Source organism: Blennius ocellaris, assembly GCF_963422515.1.
Source record: "Blennius ocellaris genome assembly, chromosome: 8".
Taxonomy (NCBI): Eukaryota; Metazoa; Chordata; class Actinopteri; order Blenniiformes; family Blenniidae; genus Blennius; species Blennius ocellaris.
The window spans coordinates 12,978,590-12,996,111 of record NC_137657.1 but is presented as its reverse complement, the minus strand read 5'-3'; the positions used below and the strand labels follow the sequence as shown (position 1 = coordinate 12,996,111).

Below are 17,522 nucleotides of genomic sequence, written 5' to 3'. Positions count from 1 at the left end.
AAAGTGCTTTGCAGAAAGAATACAAAAGGTTTCATGAAGAACAACACGCACGCACACACGCACCTACTTTCAGTCTTACTGTAGTATTGGAATGTTTTGTCATTTTCAAAGAAACTAGCGCAGCAATGCTGACGTTCTGTCTATGTTTACTTTTTTGCTAAAGCAGCAGCTATCATGTGGAAAATTACACAAACGAAACATTATTTGACTCCCCTAATCAGCTAACAGTGTGTGTGAGTGTGTGTGTGTGTGTGTGTGTGTGTGTGTGTGTGTGTGTGTGTGTGTGTGTGTGTGTGTGTGTGTGTGTGTGTGCAAGAAGGACTTATACTGGGTGTATGTACCTTAAACATAACCTCTAGATGTGACTTTTTTCTACAACTATTGGAGGCAAGATGAAAAGTATGTCAACTATAATCACTGAAAGCAAATAATTTTGTCATTTAAATGTGGTATTTTTAATGAAACAACAAATTTGGATAAACGCTTAAATTTATTGACATCACTACACGTCAAGTTTTGATGGCTCGTTCATGAACAAAGTGCTGACATAAGTTAATAATTGGACATTTCTCAGCAGAGCAGACTTATTGTTTCTGCTCTGCTTCCTCTGCCAGTAAACCCGAGTGGAACATTACTTATCATCACCCACATGATGTGATGAATATTGCAGTTTATTGTCGCTACCTATTATCGAAATTGAACCAAAGCATTGCTTACAATAATTCTGAAAGGTTTATATTAGTTTAGAGGGTGAAACTGCTCAAAGATTAGAGCAGATAGTAGTGTGAGAACTCAGCACTGGAACAAACTAATCATTTGTTGAACTTCTACAGAAGAATGCCGATTTGACTATTTTCCAAGTGTTTCCTCATTAACATGACAATTTGCATCGATTCTAACTTATAGGTCAACAGTTTCCATGTGAGAGGCAAATTCCCTCAAAGCACCATCACGTTCAGCTACAGTGGGGTCGATGAAACATCAGCTGGAGGATAGAACCTGTCAGAGTGAGTGACTCACATGAGCCCCCCAGTCTCTCAACAAACAGTTTGGATTGTGTTTTGAAGCCACAGTTTCAGCCTCACCCACTGAACGTTTGCAGCATTTGATCAAAGAAGAAAGTTAAATGTGAAAGAGGTAAAAAGATCCAACTTACTGTTACTCTCTCGCAGCAGTTAGGTGAAATGCCACCAAGTAAATGTCTTCACAAGAAGAACATAGGACCCGTATTTATTAAGTCTCACAGTATTAACTCTTTCTTTAGATTAAATTTTTACAATTTTTGTACGACTGGCTAGAGCTGCTGAACTGATGTATCTACTGCATCTTTTAGGACTGTATGTATGGATCCATCTTCTAAACCACTTTATCCAACATAGGGGTAGTTGACAATTGGAGGGGCCAGAATACAACCTGGACAGGTCAATTAAAGTTTTACTATGACTTTGGGAACTTCCTAAATGTTCAAAAATTCTAAATGTGCACTGCATGTGTCCTTTACTTGTACTGATCCCAGACCAAAGTCCTTGTTTCTGATTGTGTCAGGGACCTTGCATGGTAACCTACATAGCAGACAGGTCTGGGTCAGATCTGGCATCAAGCTGCGACTGCTGGCACGGCAGGTCGTGTGTCAATCAGATGTGGGCAATGATGGCATTGTTTATATGGTGGCATGCCACATGTGGCCCAATTCTGTTTGACCTTTTGTTGCCCATATCAGTCTCATATGAACAGGAACACGTGTTCGCTTAAGTCAAATCCACAAATAATTGTGTCTTACGTTCAATGTGACTGATCAAACACTTGAGCAACCCCCCCCTCCAAAAAAAGAAAAGAGTATTAGTGTGGGTCTGTTTCAGCAACTGACGTAAAGGAATGGAAAGAATGGAAATGAGAAGGGAAGGGATGATTCACTTTTATGAATATCTATCACATTAAGACACTGTCCACATTCATAGAGAGGTGATGGTGATGATGATGATGATGATGATGATGATGATGATGATGATGATGATGATGATGATGGTGATGATGATGAGTGGTGCCACCCAGCCACAGACTGGAAATGACGGCGTAACAACAATGTGATGGAGAATTGCAGGTTTAGCATCTAAATTTCATAGCAACAACTCCAGCTTGAAGATATTTGTCAACAATACACATTTCCTGCAATGTGTGTAGAGTAATTACGGTGTAGTTTACCATTTATTATACCTTATGTATAGCATATAAAAAAAACCTTGATAAACATGATTATTTATTAGTTCTTTGAAAGTTCCACTGCAACATATGTGTACATATGCCATGTGTACAATGAGGTTTGCAAAAAGTGAAACATATAGGGGTGTTTGACGTAGATGAAGAAAAAGACGTAGGAAACACATTTAAGAAAAGAGAATCTGTGGGAGGATGTGGGACTCCCTGTTTACATCTCTGTCTTACAGTTTCCAGGCAGATAAAGACAAACCGCATCAAAGCCTGGAGTGTCGCTGAAGTCACATGATCTGCAGAGGAACCACCAGTTACTCCTCTCCTCCACTTGCCTGCTTCATCAGCAACCACAGCCTCATATAAAATCCCCATCAACCCAACTCACGCGAACATTTCTGATCAGACTCTGCACAAAGAGAAAGACTGAAGTTGGGACGCCGGTTAAATTGTGGGAAAATTACAACAGCGGAGGAGGCAAATTCTGAGGCCACATCATGAAGCTGTTGGAGTACTTAAGCTTTGGAATGCTTGCTTGTATTATACCAGGTAACTAACTTTTCTTGTACTTTTACACAATTTGAATGAAATGAACCTGAATTAAATAGCCTGTGAATCCTCTACTCCAGGGGCTCAATGTGGGAGAACTGAGGTTCTTGTTGAAGCTGGCTGCCAAGCTGTTCTACCCTGTAGAAACAATCATTTGAGCCCTAATAACCCCACCATCCTGTGGACTAAAGGCAACGGGTAAAACAGAACTTGTATACTTTCCAATGTTGTGTCCCTTTACATTTCATATTTACCCATCCCGTTAGAACAACACAAAATGTTATGCATATGCATATCCTTGACATCTGTGCCACTTTTGTTCTCAGCACTGTTTGGACAATGAAGCCGAGCGGCCTGCAGTACCGGGGCTCCAGATGGTCAAATAAAGGGAAGCAACGCGTCCAGTGCCCTCACTTTCAGTTTGAAAGTGCAGATTACAGCCTGCAAATCAACAGGGTCACAGAGGAGGATGGAGGACTGTTCATCTGCCGTGTGGATCAGGTTGTTAGATCTGAAGTCATGCTCAGAATTATCAGAGGTAAGAATCTTTAAAACAGACACCCGTGAAAAAAATCTAATTATTCATGATATTGTACATTTTTCACCAGAACACATCCAGCTGCTGCTTCAAAACCATTATATTGGACAAGACATTGTTTGTTTGTTTGTTTTTTTAGCTTGGATGTTTGGAGACAAACTTTATGTTCATGTCATGAACCATCTTCTCCCTGCATCCTTCACAGTGTCCGTCTCTCCATCGGCGCCCACGTCGGGGAAAAGCATTTCAGTGACTTGTGGAATGACACCGAGGCCTGACGGAGTTTCTGTGGAGTGGATGTTGAACAATAGTCCATTTGTGCCCCAGCAAGGCAACCACTTAAATGAGGATGCAAGTGTTGTGAAAGAGAAAGCGACGATGAGCTTAAATGGAAAGTGGACCTGCGTTGTGAAACACCATGGCAAAGAGGGGCGGGCTTCAACCTCTCTGTCTGTGAAAGGTGAGATTGTGTGCATGAAAGACTTTAAAAATGTTAATTAATGAAGCTATGGGACAGTATTTCACACTCAGCTTTATCATCCAGGGATCATCCAGCCATTTAAAGATGACGCCAAGCTGTACGCTGCAGTGGGGTCTGCAGCCACTCTTCCCTGTGTGTTCTCCTCTGGCCTGACGCCTCTGAACTCAACATGGGAGAAAATAAAGCAAGGCTCTCCTCTTACACCTCCTGTGGACCATCTTCCGTCTTCTTTCGCTGCGTCCTCACCGCCCAATCAGCTGCCCTGGGACAAATCTGCCACTTTAAATGAGGTTAGCTTTGAGCATGAGGGCAGGTACAGATGTGCTGGAACCATAGAAGGTCAAAGGATAACTAGAACAATGCAGCTGGTTGTTGCGAAAAGTAAGTTTATGTATTTTCTATTAAAAGGAAAAAAAAATCTGAATCGTTCTATCTTTTGAGGCTAAAGTAATTTATTTTTCCCCCCTGGTGTGTCCTCTCAGTAGTCCTGTCACAGAAAGAATCCTCTGATATGCTGACCTGCGAACTGGACGACACAAGTGAGGTTACCAAGTATGAGTGGGTTCCTGTGATGTACGACCACAACGGCACAGAGTCAGAAGGGCCCGTCCACGAGGGAAAGACTGTGACCCTCAGCAGAGCGTCAGAAGAGAAGTGGAGCCAGTGGACCTGCCGTTTCTATGGGGGAAAAGACCTTCTTGGAAACGTGACATTCCACGTTGAACAGATGAGTATGTCACATTTTAAATCTTAAGAAGAATCTCTGCTGGAATTTACAGATTCACACTGTAGAATTCTCACGTTTTTTGTTTGGTTTTTTTTGGTTTATTGCAGGTGGTTTATTTGGAAAGGAATCATCAGGCATGCCACGAAACACAGCCACCATCATCGGGCTGAGCTTCCTCCTGTTTGCTCTGCTGCTGATTCTGGTTCAGATATACAAAAACCACCAAAGGGTAAAAAGCTCTAGTTGATTAAAAACAATTCAGCTTCATAGCATGGAGATAGAGTCTCTCTATAAAATGGTTCTCGCTGTTTTTAATTGCTTCCCGTGTTTTTTTTTTCCCACAGAGAAAAAGGGCTTTTCAGTACCCAGCGCTGGAGGCTATTGTTCATACCGTTTCCAATGAGCGTGAGGAGAGAGAAAGAAATCGAGTGAAAAAGTAAAGTTCAAATACAACGAAGATTTTCTAAATAAATTACAGCACTAAACTGAAGTAAAATCTCTTTCGCTCGCTTCCTGCAAGATGTTGGGAGAGTTCGCAATGCATGAGACTTGTAAATATTTTCTACACCTGATGTTGTAGCAATTTTGTGTAAATGGGTTAAGAGAGATGCAATAATGTGTATAATTTTAGATATTTTACATTGCTGTGATTGTGTGTTGGCATGAACTGTACATATTGACCACAAAATGTCCAAGGAATAAAGAGTATTTTACAGAAATAAATCGGCTTTTATTTGTTCGTAACATATGCAAAATAAATTCATCTAAAAGAAACATTATCATGGATATAAATAAAATATACAGCAATAAAAAACAGCTTTTAGTATATTTACACAAAACCTTCCTCACACCTAATTGTACATTTCTACAAAAATGTATCTTTTTTTGCTTTAAGCACACAGTGACTGCCAATTTAAATTCAAACAGAACAGTTTTGGGAGGCATGTGCAAAGATGTCTGTCTGTTCAAATTTGTCATTTGTCGTCATCGGTTTCTCCATGAAATGCACATTCAAACACTCATTTTTAAGTCACCATAATGCAACCGATGTCAGATGGCCGACGGGCACATCAATTCTGTTGCTGCTGGTCGACTCTGTCACTGCCGAGCTACACCTCACTGCACTCGTCGTGATGCTCTGAAATGTCGTTGAGGCCCCGAGAGGCCAAAGATCGATTGATTCCTTCAAGAAGACCCTCCTCTCCGGGCTGCAGGTGATCCATGACTTCGTCGTCGTCAAAGCACCAGCCGTACCAGTCTACGTTTATCCCATCCGCAAAGGCCATGCTGGAAGAGGGAGAAGGTGAAACACAAGGTCAAAGGTGATTATATCGCTGCATTGTTATGCTGCACACGTCCACACATGTTCAGGAGGACTCCTCAAGAAGCTGGAGCTGTCAGGAAGAATGATACACTGATCTATCACATATTTGCAATGCTATTTTTAAATTAAATTATCAAAAAAAAAAGATTAACAGACATAAATAGATTGTTTACCAGGAATGTATGATACTCCAGCAGCTTATTTGTCACTAAAAGCTCTGGTTCTGGCTTCAGGCCGGCTTGCTTGTCAGAATCTCAAAATATGCAAAATTTAACGCCCCCAAAAAATCACTAAGACATTGCATCGACGAGTGCAGACAAGTTTTATGGATTTAATGTTGAGTTGGGCAATCATAGCTGCACTTTCAGTATTCGTTACTTTTTCTGGTGAGAGAGAATCTTCAAGAGCAGATTTAAAGAACTGGAAATTTATTGAGTATATTATAGTTGCACGCTGATATGTAATGTAGATTAGAAATATAACGGTGCCTTCAGTGTTTTGATTGGGCTCTGATTCTATGTGAAGATTTGTGGCTAAAAACACAAAACCTCTGTAATTTAAAGTTTCCGTTCTCACAGAAGAGTTGAATAATAAGCCTCCTCCTACATGGTGAAAACTCATTTCAGTAAAGTTCAAACAGTTCCAGTTCCATGTTGAGGAGAATGTGTGTGCGTGCATATATGCCTATGTGATATTGTAGTGTTATGGGAAGTTAAAATATAACAACGTGTTCATTTTATCTGTTGTTTAAAGCCAATAAATAATTTAAAAAGTGTGATTGGTACCACAGACTGCAACATGATCCTATAGAGAAAATAGAAATGTACTTGTTCTCATGCCATTGTTGTGTAGAAGGTATAATGAAAAAGTACTTTTTTCGACTACCCTCTCCACCAGCTCTCTTCCGCCCACACATGGTGGGTCCATCAAATGAATAATAATAAGATATTTTTTGACAAAAAATAAAAACTAAAACTGTGTTTATTCATTAATGGCTGAGTGGACTTGTGTTTTTGAGTGACCTCATTTGGATGACACCCAATTCTTAATTAATGTACTAAATTCTACGTTAATTTATCTCTTAATAATAATGACCTTATTTGTCAAAATGAAGCTCATTCAGTATCTGGACTTGCACCATTGAGTCAAACGATGAAAGCGTAAAGCTGCACGTTGTGGTCCTGACCTGTTCCTCGAGTTGTCGTCGTCCCCGTCCACCAGCTGCTCCCTCCATCCTTTACTCACGGTGCGGGCTCTGCTTCTCATCAGCGGCGGTTCCTCCTCCCACTCCGTGTCTCTGTCCCCATTGCTGGGCGGGGGTGAAGGTGTGGTGGAAATCGAGGGTGACGGAGGAGGGTACCCAAACCTCATGTTTGGTGTTCTTGTATGCATATCTCTTTGTGAGACATTTTGGTCCCTCTTTCTTTCTTTCGCTCTTTCTAAGACACCCATTAGTGGTGACAGGCGTTCTTCTGATTTATATACCGGGATGAGGGGTTTTGTAGGCATGCTGATTGCGTACAGATGAGGTTTAAGTCCCGCATCAATGACAATTTGTGGATTGGAGGCACTCCTTTGAGTTTTTAGTTTGGGCTTTTCATGGCGAGGGCTCGAATCAGGAAGCTCAGATTCAGATAAGATTTGACCATCTGCATTTTCATCGTACAAATTCCAAAACTTTTCTTGGTGCGGCTTCAGGGAGCTCAGTTTGAGCACCCGGTGTGAATTTGAGCTACTGCTAGAAGGAAGAGAGCTTCTTGGAAAACCAAGAAGGCTCTCTGAGTCAGAGTTAGAACCCGAGTTTGGAGACGCGTCAGCCAGCGTGGAGCCTTGCGAAACGTGTTTTGGTGCTGAACCAGAGGAGCTCTGACCCGTGCTGTTCGGCCTCCTCCTCCGTAAACCAGGCGACCTTAAATTTCTTGCGAAGCTCCGAATATCTGGAGACATCTCTGTGTCTGCAGACTGACTGCTGCTTGAATGTCTGCGAGCGTCCAGGTCTCTCGGCCGGGAGTTGGGGTCTATTGGCAGCGTTAACAGACCGTTGCTGGGAGTCGCTGGCTGGCTGCGACGTTGTAAAGAACCCTCGTCATCAGTCGGGTAATCGACAGCTGGTAGTCCACCAATGAAATAATTTGGGGATCTTGTTGTGTTGACTGGCTTTGCAACCCGAGGGAAAACATCCAGATTGTCCATGGATTTTGACCTATGGTCAATTGTCAGTACAGTTTCCACCATCTTGGATTTGTCCTCCTTCATGTGGTTGACACCTGGATAGCCTTTCAGTTCTATCCACTCATGCGCTGAGTTTTGTGGCTGCTGAGCTGCAGTCCTCCTGTGCGGTAATCTCGGGGTGAGATTATGACGAGGGCGCAATCGAGATGGTGAATGGTTGTTGTGAGCCGCCTCATTTGGAGACTGATATGTTGCTGCTTCTCTGGAATCGTTCTCTGAGGGAGCGGTGATATATCCTTCTGTAATTTCAGCTGCAAACGATTCCATTTTCGGAAGTGGAACAATTTCATCTTCTGGCTCTGTGTCCTCGGTCTTGTCTTCTGTAACAGGTTTGGCCTCTAGATTACGTAGTCTTAAATTCTCCAGTCTGTTGTTTTCCGTCCGTCTCAGGTTGCTCAGTGTTTCCTGATAAAGTGACAAAGTGATTAAAACACATTCCAATAATGCATACATTTGTTGTTTGTTATTATGTTTCTTAAAACAGATGAGTGTAATAGTGATTGTAAACTTCTCAAATCACTCCACCGTGTATAATAATCATAATAATAATGCTTGTGTAACTTGAGAACAGGGAACACCCTGAGCCGGAATGGGCACATGCTTAATCATAGCAAGGAAAAAATTGTTAATGACTGTTTAATTATACCTGTGTGGCAAAAAGAGGAGGTGTCCATAAATCTCAAGCCAGTTTGTACCAATTCTAATACACAGACTTGCATTGTTTATGATAATAAAGCAATGAAGCAGTCTACATCACAAATGATCAATCAGTGAGTCACATCAAAGACTTCCTAAAAGAACATTTTTACTTCAGTTGAGCTGAAGTTGAGTTCAACTTAAAGAAGAAACTGAGTGACGAAGTCAGCACATCTGACATCTTGTGACGACTTATTTAAATAATAACACTTTAACTCATGTGCTATAATGTATATAAACAAGAATGATATAAAATTATTGTGGCTGTTGAATTGATTGGTTTCTTGCAAAACTGAACAATAACATTTCAAAATTAAAAATAAAAAAAAATTATAAGGGCGGAACTGCAGTGTAGTGGTGAGCACTGTTGCCTCACAGCCACACTGTTCCAACGAAACCAACCGGCTGACAAGATTCCTCCAGTGTAAAGTTTGTATATGCTAGAGGTTTCCCTGATTTCCCAGACTTCCTCAATCAAATCAAAAACCTGTTTCTTATGACAGCTAACTATAAACTGTCTGTAGGCGTGTTTCTGTGTGTTTGGTAAGTACATCCAGTTCTTTATGGAACCATGATCTCATTACACACTGTATGTGATAAGCTATATGGGTGTGTATGCCGGTTTATGCTTGTAATAAGTAGCATCCATCTTACTTTTGTTTTAGAATTTCACTTTGATTTACATCATACTGAGTACTGTTGTTCCATATTGGTGAAGCTCGACTGATGGATAGATGAAGGCTTAGAGGATCTCAATAGTCAGCAGGGACCTCAGTGAATCACACAGAAGTTATTGAGATATCTCAGTTTGAAGCACAGACTCATAAAATGCTCAAAAAATAGTGTTGCGTCAAGAGAGTGCTTCTACCTTTGCCTTGTGGATAGTGGAAACCCACGTGGAGCAGCTCTCGTAGGTGCTGGCTAGAAAAATAAGGACATTCGTAGCACTCTGCAGCTCGCCAACCTCCACGAGAACAAACGAGCCTGAGAGAAGCAGAAAGATGAACTTAGACTTTGCTTTCACCCCGGATCCAAACATGCTCCGTCTTCCTCAAAGAGCCACTCACAGCCGTCTTTGAGCGCGAAGCAGAATGTTCTGTCGAGGGCCAGGGGAGGACGGACCACCTTCAATCGCTCGCCCTTCTTCTGGACTTTGGTCATTAGAAGTACATCTGAGAAGAGTAGCGCCACCACCTCCAGCTGCATCATGATATGGACAAGAAGCACAGACAAGGGAACGGACAACTATGATGAAAAGCATGTAGTAAGGACAGAGACTTAAATGCGTGGCCACTGAGTGCTTTGCTCACCTTACTGTCCTTTCTGCCACGGACCTTCAGGTTCTCCTCCAGCAGTAGCTTGCGTATGACTTTGGGTCCCACGCCTCTGATGGGGCACGTCAGTTCAAACTGGCAGATCTCTCGGACATGCTGGTGAGGAATTATTTTTATTCAGAGTTCTTATATCTGTTCAACATATATACCTGTTATAATAAGGCAGTGTGTGTTGCGGTATTGACAAGCTACCTTTACTGCTCTAATATCGTGAAGTTCTTGTATTTATCTGTGTTTTGCCTAATAAAGACTAAAGTGGCATTTTGATGATAAAACATCAACATTGTGGGAGTCTGCTGCCTAATGTTCACATTAAATCACAAAACTCACTTATAACATTCAATAATGTAAAATAGGACAATAACATAATAAGTTGGGCATCTTTTAAATGTAATAAAGCCCATAAATGCAATAAATTGTCAATAAGATATTTGAACCATTATCGTACTAATGTTTTGTGCCAATCATCTAATAAGTTCTTCCATTCAGGAGTAGCATTTTCTTTAATCCTTTCAACATCTAACAACTGCAGTCAATAATAAAAATATTCATCAAAAATATGTATGGTGGATGGCATTGCTGTCAATGTTGTCACACTAATTTATTACTTTATTGGCTATGATTCCGTTATTGGCTGCTACACTCTCAAATACATTGACGTTATTCTCCGTGCTTATTAGAGTCCATCTTTCCCACAAGATCCTTTACAGGACTTAACGGCTCAATAAATAAACACTGTAAATATCATCAAAAGTGTTTTCCACAATCAAAATAAGTCCATATGACATATTGTGTGGTTAAACAGGTTTGACACACAAAGCTGTTGAGGTTTCATTTTGTAAATTGATCAAAAGGTTAAGAAAAAGGGAAAAACAATAAACAAAAACAGAGACCGAGCCACTTCATTGAGAACCAAGTAAACCATGAAAGACACAATAACACATCAAAGTGGGGCAAAGCAGCCCATAATGATGCCTTTTACCTTGTCGATTTCTTCATTTATCCCCTCCACCTCGTAGCCCTCCACCCTTTCAGCCGAGATGGAGAGAGCCAGCTCCTCATCTTTCAGCCGCAGGTAGTCATTGATACTCTCCAAAAAAGTCTTTACAGTGGACAACTGGGCATAAACAAGGAAAGAGAAGATCAGTGAGAGACGGTGAGATATTGTATTATTAGTCCACAAATAGTTTGCACCGAATCAAAATGTCATTCCTCAAGCCGCACCATGCCTTTGAGCGTCTGTTGGACCTGCGGGTCCTGGGTGTTCTTGAGCACAGCTTTGAGCAGCAGGGGGTACTTTGTGATCCTCAGGTGAGGTTTGGCCTGCATGTCTCCTAGACGCATCCGCTGACACTGGGGGTGAGTCTCCACCCACTGGACAGGAAAGAAACAAACTTACTGTAAATAAAAACCTGTTTTAAACCAGCACTTTCAGCAAAAACTTTCCTTATAATAGTTTGGAATCAAACTATAAAGAAACTTATTCGTCTTCATTTGAAGGCCCAAATTACTCAGTGTGAATCTATGTACTGTTTATGGTAAATATTCTTTACTGTAAAAAAAAAGATCGGCCAAGAAAAGGCAGAGAAACTTGGATGGGATCATTGAGTGTCTCCCTCGGTCAATATGACAGATAATAGAGTGCAGAGCATTGCAATGAAATAAACCATAATCACTTAAATATCAATTGTTACAGGTGTGTGTGTGTGTGTGTGTGTGTGTGTGTGTGTGTGTGTGTGTGTGTGTGTGTGTGTGTGTGTGTGTGTGTGTGTGTGTGTGTGTGTGTGTGTGTGTGTGTGGTACAAGGTTTACCCTTGATGTTCATTTCACTGAGCACAGTTGCAGAAAAATAAATATAAGGCAGAAATGGTAATCTTTGAAAAAGATGATCAATGCTGGTACAGTGAAAACTAAAAGTATTAGAACCAAAGACTCTTGCATGATTTTTATGGCCTTTAGAAATTCAAGGTGAATTCCCTGTCAAAATATATTTAAATCAAAGCAGCTGTATTTTAAAACATCACTATTGTGTTGTTTGGTTTTGTGTGATTCCAGCTTTCCAAATGAATGTGAAACAAACGAGAAAAGTTTCAAATACATGTGATAGCTGAATGCACTCTGCCCCCGTTATTAACAGCACTTTTAGTCAGTGTGTACCATAATATATATATCCAGGTGATGTGTTAATGGTGGAGACCATTTCAGTGTATGTAAATGTGTCCTTTATGGATGTTATTGCAGTTAAACTGTACCTGGACAAAAATGAGGAAATGTGGGTTGGTCTCCATCTGGCTGCGAGAGAATTCCAGATTATTCTTCTCTTCCCAGCAGTAGTGTTTATAGGAGGAGAAACGCTCATGGAACTGAGAACAAAAAAGAGAGTATGATGAAAGACAATCAGAACAATGCGTAAGCATCAGAATGCAGGACGCATTTAGAGGAAAACTACATCTAAATATTGCTAAACCTAAATAATGTGAAAACTAGAACCAAATAGGATTGAGGTATTTAGAAATCCAGCATTTTGATTTGAAAGAATTCACGACTCTTACAGTAACTTCAACTTGTATATATGCGAGTGTGTAATTTTACGAGTGAATACCAACTTATAATCAAAAATGTTTTACACAATATTAACCTGTCAGCAAGCCTGTAAAAAACCTTTGTTAAATTTAAAGTCGAATATTTCCCCTGTTTAAATATTAAGGATAATATTAGAGGTATTGTATAATGGCATTACTGTGCACCTGTACATAGTGTTCAATTTCATTTGAATAAAGTAATTATTTGTGTCAATGTCGACTGTGTATTTTTACCTGCAGGCAGCCAGCTTCTAACCTCATGGGGTCGAAGGGTTTGCCCGTTTTCCGGACTTCATGTAACATGGGGTAAATCACTTCCTGCCAGAACAACTGGTGTGCAAATAGGACTGAGGGCAGGTTGGAGAAAACCAGTGCAGGGGCCATCTGTTACACAAAACACATAATTAGTCATTTAAAGGAAAAAAAAAAAATGAAAAAAAACAAACTTCAAACCCTCTGCTTCGAGGCAATTTTCCAACTACTCAGGGGAAACCAGTTCTTGTGGCACATGTTCCATTTGCACTTGAGTGTTTCAATGTCTCAATATGAGCGGATGCTCTTGTGTCATTATCTATGTCAGTGGTATGCAAAGCAGTGGAAACGAGAGCTGCAGGGCTGACTGAAGGGCCGTGTGTCACAAGACTGACTGAAGGTGTTCAGGTGCTGAACACTGACCTCCAGTAGATGTCCGCGCTGCCGCAGGTAGACGAGTGCTGCAATAACCAGCTGTGAGGGGGAGGCACATCTGTTACACATCCTGCAGAAAACCTCAGCTCACTGTGGATTTAATGTGTCAAAGCGGGGTTTTTTGTTTTTTTTTGACATCTTACATTTTTGATGATCAAAAGCTTGTTGATGTAGATGAGTTCAGTACTGATAAACTCCCACAGCGCCTCCTGTTGGTGTTTCTGCATCCTCGCCATTGTCTGCCAATGAAATCAAGACAGGACGTGTTAGTTGCACATACTCGGCAGGAAATAATAAAGGAAAAGGGCCCACTTCTTTAAAATAAATAAATAAATAAATAAATTCAACAGCATCAGTTCCTCTCGATACTTTCAAACTTCCTTAAATTTTGAATGCAAGGTCTAGTTCATCATTCATTGTTAAACTGTCAAAAGAATACATTTAAATCTTGCAGAATGTGAAATATTTCCTTTTCTTTCAATATCTGCAAAAACAAAACATCTGCAGAGCCCTCACCGAATGAGACTGCACTATGTCTGTCCAGTTGTTCTCCAGCGTGGTTCCCTGACTCTCATCCATCCACCTCCAGTTCAGGTCGGCCGGCACAGTGAAGGCCTCCAGGTCCTGCTTCAACCCATCCAGTTGACTTCGCTCCTGCCAAATTGTCAAACGTGAAAGAGCAACAAAGAACACAGAAGTAAATGGGGGAATCGAGGAACAGCTCATGTTGTTATGAATCAGCGGTACCGACCCTTCGTTGTGAATGTTTGTCGTTACATTTAGAAATATGCTTAAAGAGCAAGAGGAGTCGAGCTGCAGTTGAAGCGTTTCATTGGGCGGATACGAATGGAGCAAGTCCATATCTGTCTCTACATCAGGAAGCAGTTTGATATTTTACAGATGGCAAAATACCTCAAGTGTCTTGTCAGACACTCCCTGACTGAACAGGACCTGTCTCAGAGCCGCTCGGGGTTTTCCGCCAGCAGAGGAGCTTTTACTGACAGTCGCAAAGTCAGTCACCACCTTCTCCTTCGTCCGTCTCTGGTGGTGGTGATGAGAAAACAAGTAGATATTAGTGCTAAGTGTTTCAACTCATGTGTTTCTTGTAGTGACATTGGAGTGGCGGTGGTTTTGTTCTTGTCCTGGATGACTGTTTGTCAGGGTTTCTGTGGAGCTTCAGGATGAGACAATCAATACATTCAAACGTAGTGGAGTCATGAAGGCATTATTATGCAGCGCTGGGGCCCTGCAGGATAAGGAATGTGCACATCTGCACTATTTTCAAAATGATAAAAACAATTACCAACTGAGAAATGAGACATATCGGCATCCTGATGATACTCTTAAATCAACTATTTGTGCTCTGCAAGTATCAAAAGAATGCTGAACTTACCTTATAGCAGTCAAATCAGAACATCAATATGCAAATAATAGCACATTTATTGCGTGCATTATCTTTATTAAAAGTACACTGTCCTTAGCAAATGCAGGCTACTTTGGCCAATGACTTTATTGATGTCATGTCAGTGTTTTACCTGCTTAATAACACATAATTATGTTTCCATGGTTATATGAGAAGAATGTCAACTCAATGAATTACTATTCAATACCAATTCATTTCATAACCTCGATTCTGATCCATCAGTCGTTTTCCAGTGTGATGAACATATTTTGGGATATTTTCCAATGTTCTGGGTTTTTGTTTTAAAACATTCTTAAGATCAAGAAATGTAGCTTTAAAAATTCTTGAAAGAGATTTGTGAAAAACAAACATTGTACTTGAAAACAAAGATAAAATAGGTATCTAATAAATATAGTGAGGTGAAAAGAAGGTTTCACGGTGGGGTGAGGCAAAGTTTTAACATAAAGCAGCTTGCAATGCAAGACCTTTAGTGAAATACATTTAACAACAATAAATGAGGGAACCTGTTGAAGCGTTTCCTCTCACGGTGCAGTTCAACTTGCCTGATAGCCCAGTGTGCTGTACTTCTGCTTCTCTTCTGGCCCCCTGTGGGGATGATTTATCTCTGTCGCTGCTGTCAGGTCAACATCTGGCTCCATGTTCCTCAGCCTGAGCCTGTCTGGGTCTACAGCCTCTCGCCCCAGCGCTGTCTCCTCCATGAGTGAATCATTTGCCCCTCCATTGTTTACATGTGGTGCCTTTGCAGTAAGGCTGAGTGAAAAGCACACAAAGTTGCTCTTTATCAAAAAATAAATGTGTGTGGCGGCAAGAGAATCAGTTGTTACAACCAGACGCTTTAAAAGAGAATAATATAAGGTGAAAGACAGATTTAAGGTAGATTGTTCAATTTGCTATAAACTAAAAGTGTTTGCTTACTTAACATTTCTACAGATTTGCCAAAAAGAGAAAAAAAATAAATACTGATTAATCTTAGAAACTGATAAAAAAAAGACTAATATAACTGCTACATGTTTCATGTCTATTGGCTCAATTGTAAATTACAGAAAAGAACTGTACTTACTTCATGATTTCCATTCCTTTTTTATTTTGTGATTTATGTAATTAAATGTATTGTTTATAACTGTAAGTATATATACCATTTAATATCTATCTGTGTCCCCAATAGTGATATGAACCATCAAGAACTGTTTATAGTTAAAAGCTGGATTTAATATACAAAACCTAACTAGAAATACATACGAAACTACTCCAGCATTGGTAAAATATGAGTAAATCTCATTGCATGATTCATGTTGACATGAGTTTTTAATAGTTCTAACTTGTTCCAGCGAGAAGCCCTGAGATGTATGGCAATGGTGACATCTTCTGGAATTTCTGTTATTGTATGCACTCGTTACAACACACCAGAAGAACAACAATGATCCAATAATTATTCAATCAAAGAGCCAAAGTTTTTAAAAAAAAGTATATATTGTTTTCTTTTGCCCAGGTGGGAATAAGCAAAGTTACCCATTGTATGCCAGTATATGTAAAACAGAACAACTTGCAAACATTTGAAAGGCAAATGAGAAAAGAAAAGTAAACAGAGAAATTAATTTAAGAGGGAGCTTTAAAAACTATCTGTCAGTAAGAGATTAAGAGTTTCTGGGATGTGTAGACAACAAAAAGCTTCAGACTCCTTACATTTGCCTTAGTGGGCCCTTGTTCTCTCCCTCATAGTGACATAGTAAATTCCAGAAGTGAGCCGGATAACCAGACATAAACACCAATAGAACAAGACACCGACAGTTTCACATGGCCCAAGCTCCAGTGACACGGCGTCACAGTGCTGTTCTGTCACTATAAGGCTCATCTGACAGTTTTTACAACTTGCAGTATGTCCTGCTGGAGCTTTGAGTTACGGTGAAGAATTTATCTAAATTCTCAGGAAGCTTGTTGACACAGTTTCCAAATGTCAAAATCCAACCGTCATTTTTCTATATATTTATAAATACTGGCATTGGGGCTGCAGCTTAAATTACTGTAAATAGAGTGCATTTAGATATATCACTGGGGAACAAATATATATTTTTGTAGTTTTAGAAGATATTACAAAAGCAAAGACTCACAAATGGACAGAAACGCTTCACTCGTCTGCTCCTCATGTATCTATCTCACTGTCAAACGTCAAAGGATTGTGACACTCCTGCTTACAGTCAAACTGTATCTATTTAGTAACAGACCCAATATCTCTGAAGTGTAATCATACTTAAGTTTGAGCACTTCGGCGCATTTGAAAAGGGATAATGACTCAATAAATAATTGTGCATCCCGGTGCTTTAATAGCAGCAGTGAATCAATAAATCAAATGCCCCACCAGAGGCGGTGAATCAGTTGAGGAGCTTTAACATCATGACTTACTGTAGTGATAACAAGACCCAAAACTCTCCCCTCAAGCCCGATGCTATCCTGTATGTTTCCCAGCGGCCAGCTGATCTCTGAATGGATAAAATTATAGACTTTACCTGGGCTTGGTTGAATCCATTTTGCCTCACACCGTCATCTTTGGTTTCTGAGAGCTTTCTCCTCCTCTTTCTTTTTTGGCCCTGATCAGTCCCTCCCTCCCTTCCTTTCACCTGCACCTGCGCCCGCGGCAACTGGTTCAACGGGATCGACTGGATTCTGCAGCCAACAAATCAGTGCAGAGACGGTTAATGCGTCGCAGTGGAAAGTGCTTATATGGAGCAGAGGTGGTAACTGAC

At 40.5% G+C, this 17,522-nt stretch overlaps 2 protein-coding genes across 2 annotated transcripts; one reads left to right on the top strand and one right to left on the bottom strand.

Moving 5' to 3' along the window:
- Window positions 1-3,096: 3,096 nt before the first annotated feature.
- lag3 (lymphocyte activating 3) lies at window positions 3,097-4,943 on the top strand (the record flags this gene model as incomplete). Its single annotated transcript, XM_080500484.1, has 6 exons — window positions 3,097-3,258; window positions 3,623-3,755; window positions 3,840-4,157; window positions 4,259-4,507; window positions 4,611-4,732; window positions 4,848-4,943. 6 exons carry the CDS (start codon window positions 3,097-3,099, stop codon window positions 4,941-4,943), a joined length of 1,080 nt encoding a protein of 359 aa, XP_080356610.1.
- Window positions 4,944-5,276: 333 nt separating this feature from the next.
- Window positions 5,277-15,479, bottom strand: plekhg6 (pleckstrin homology domain containing, family G (with RhoGef domain) member 6; the record flags this gene model as incomplete). The annotated part of the gene is made up of 14 exons (XM_080500483.1): window positions 5,277-5,790; window positions 7,014-8,464; window positions 9,624-9,739; window positions 9,823-9,955; window positions 10,066-10,185; window positions 11,072-11,206; window positions 11,314-11,463; window positions 12,342-12,452; window positions 12,906-13,055; window positions 13,347-13,397; window positions 13,502-13,597; window positions 13,875-14,012; window positions 14,271-14,399; window positions 15,324-15,479. The coding sequence occupies 14 exons, from the start codon at window positions 15,477-15,479 to the stop codon at window positions 5,613-5,615; spliced, it is 3,114 nt and encodes a 1,037-aa protein (XP_080356609.1). The 3' UTR covers window positions 5,277-5,612.
- Between the last annotated feature and the right edge of the window lie 2,043 nt (window positions 15,480-17,522).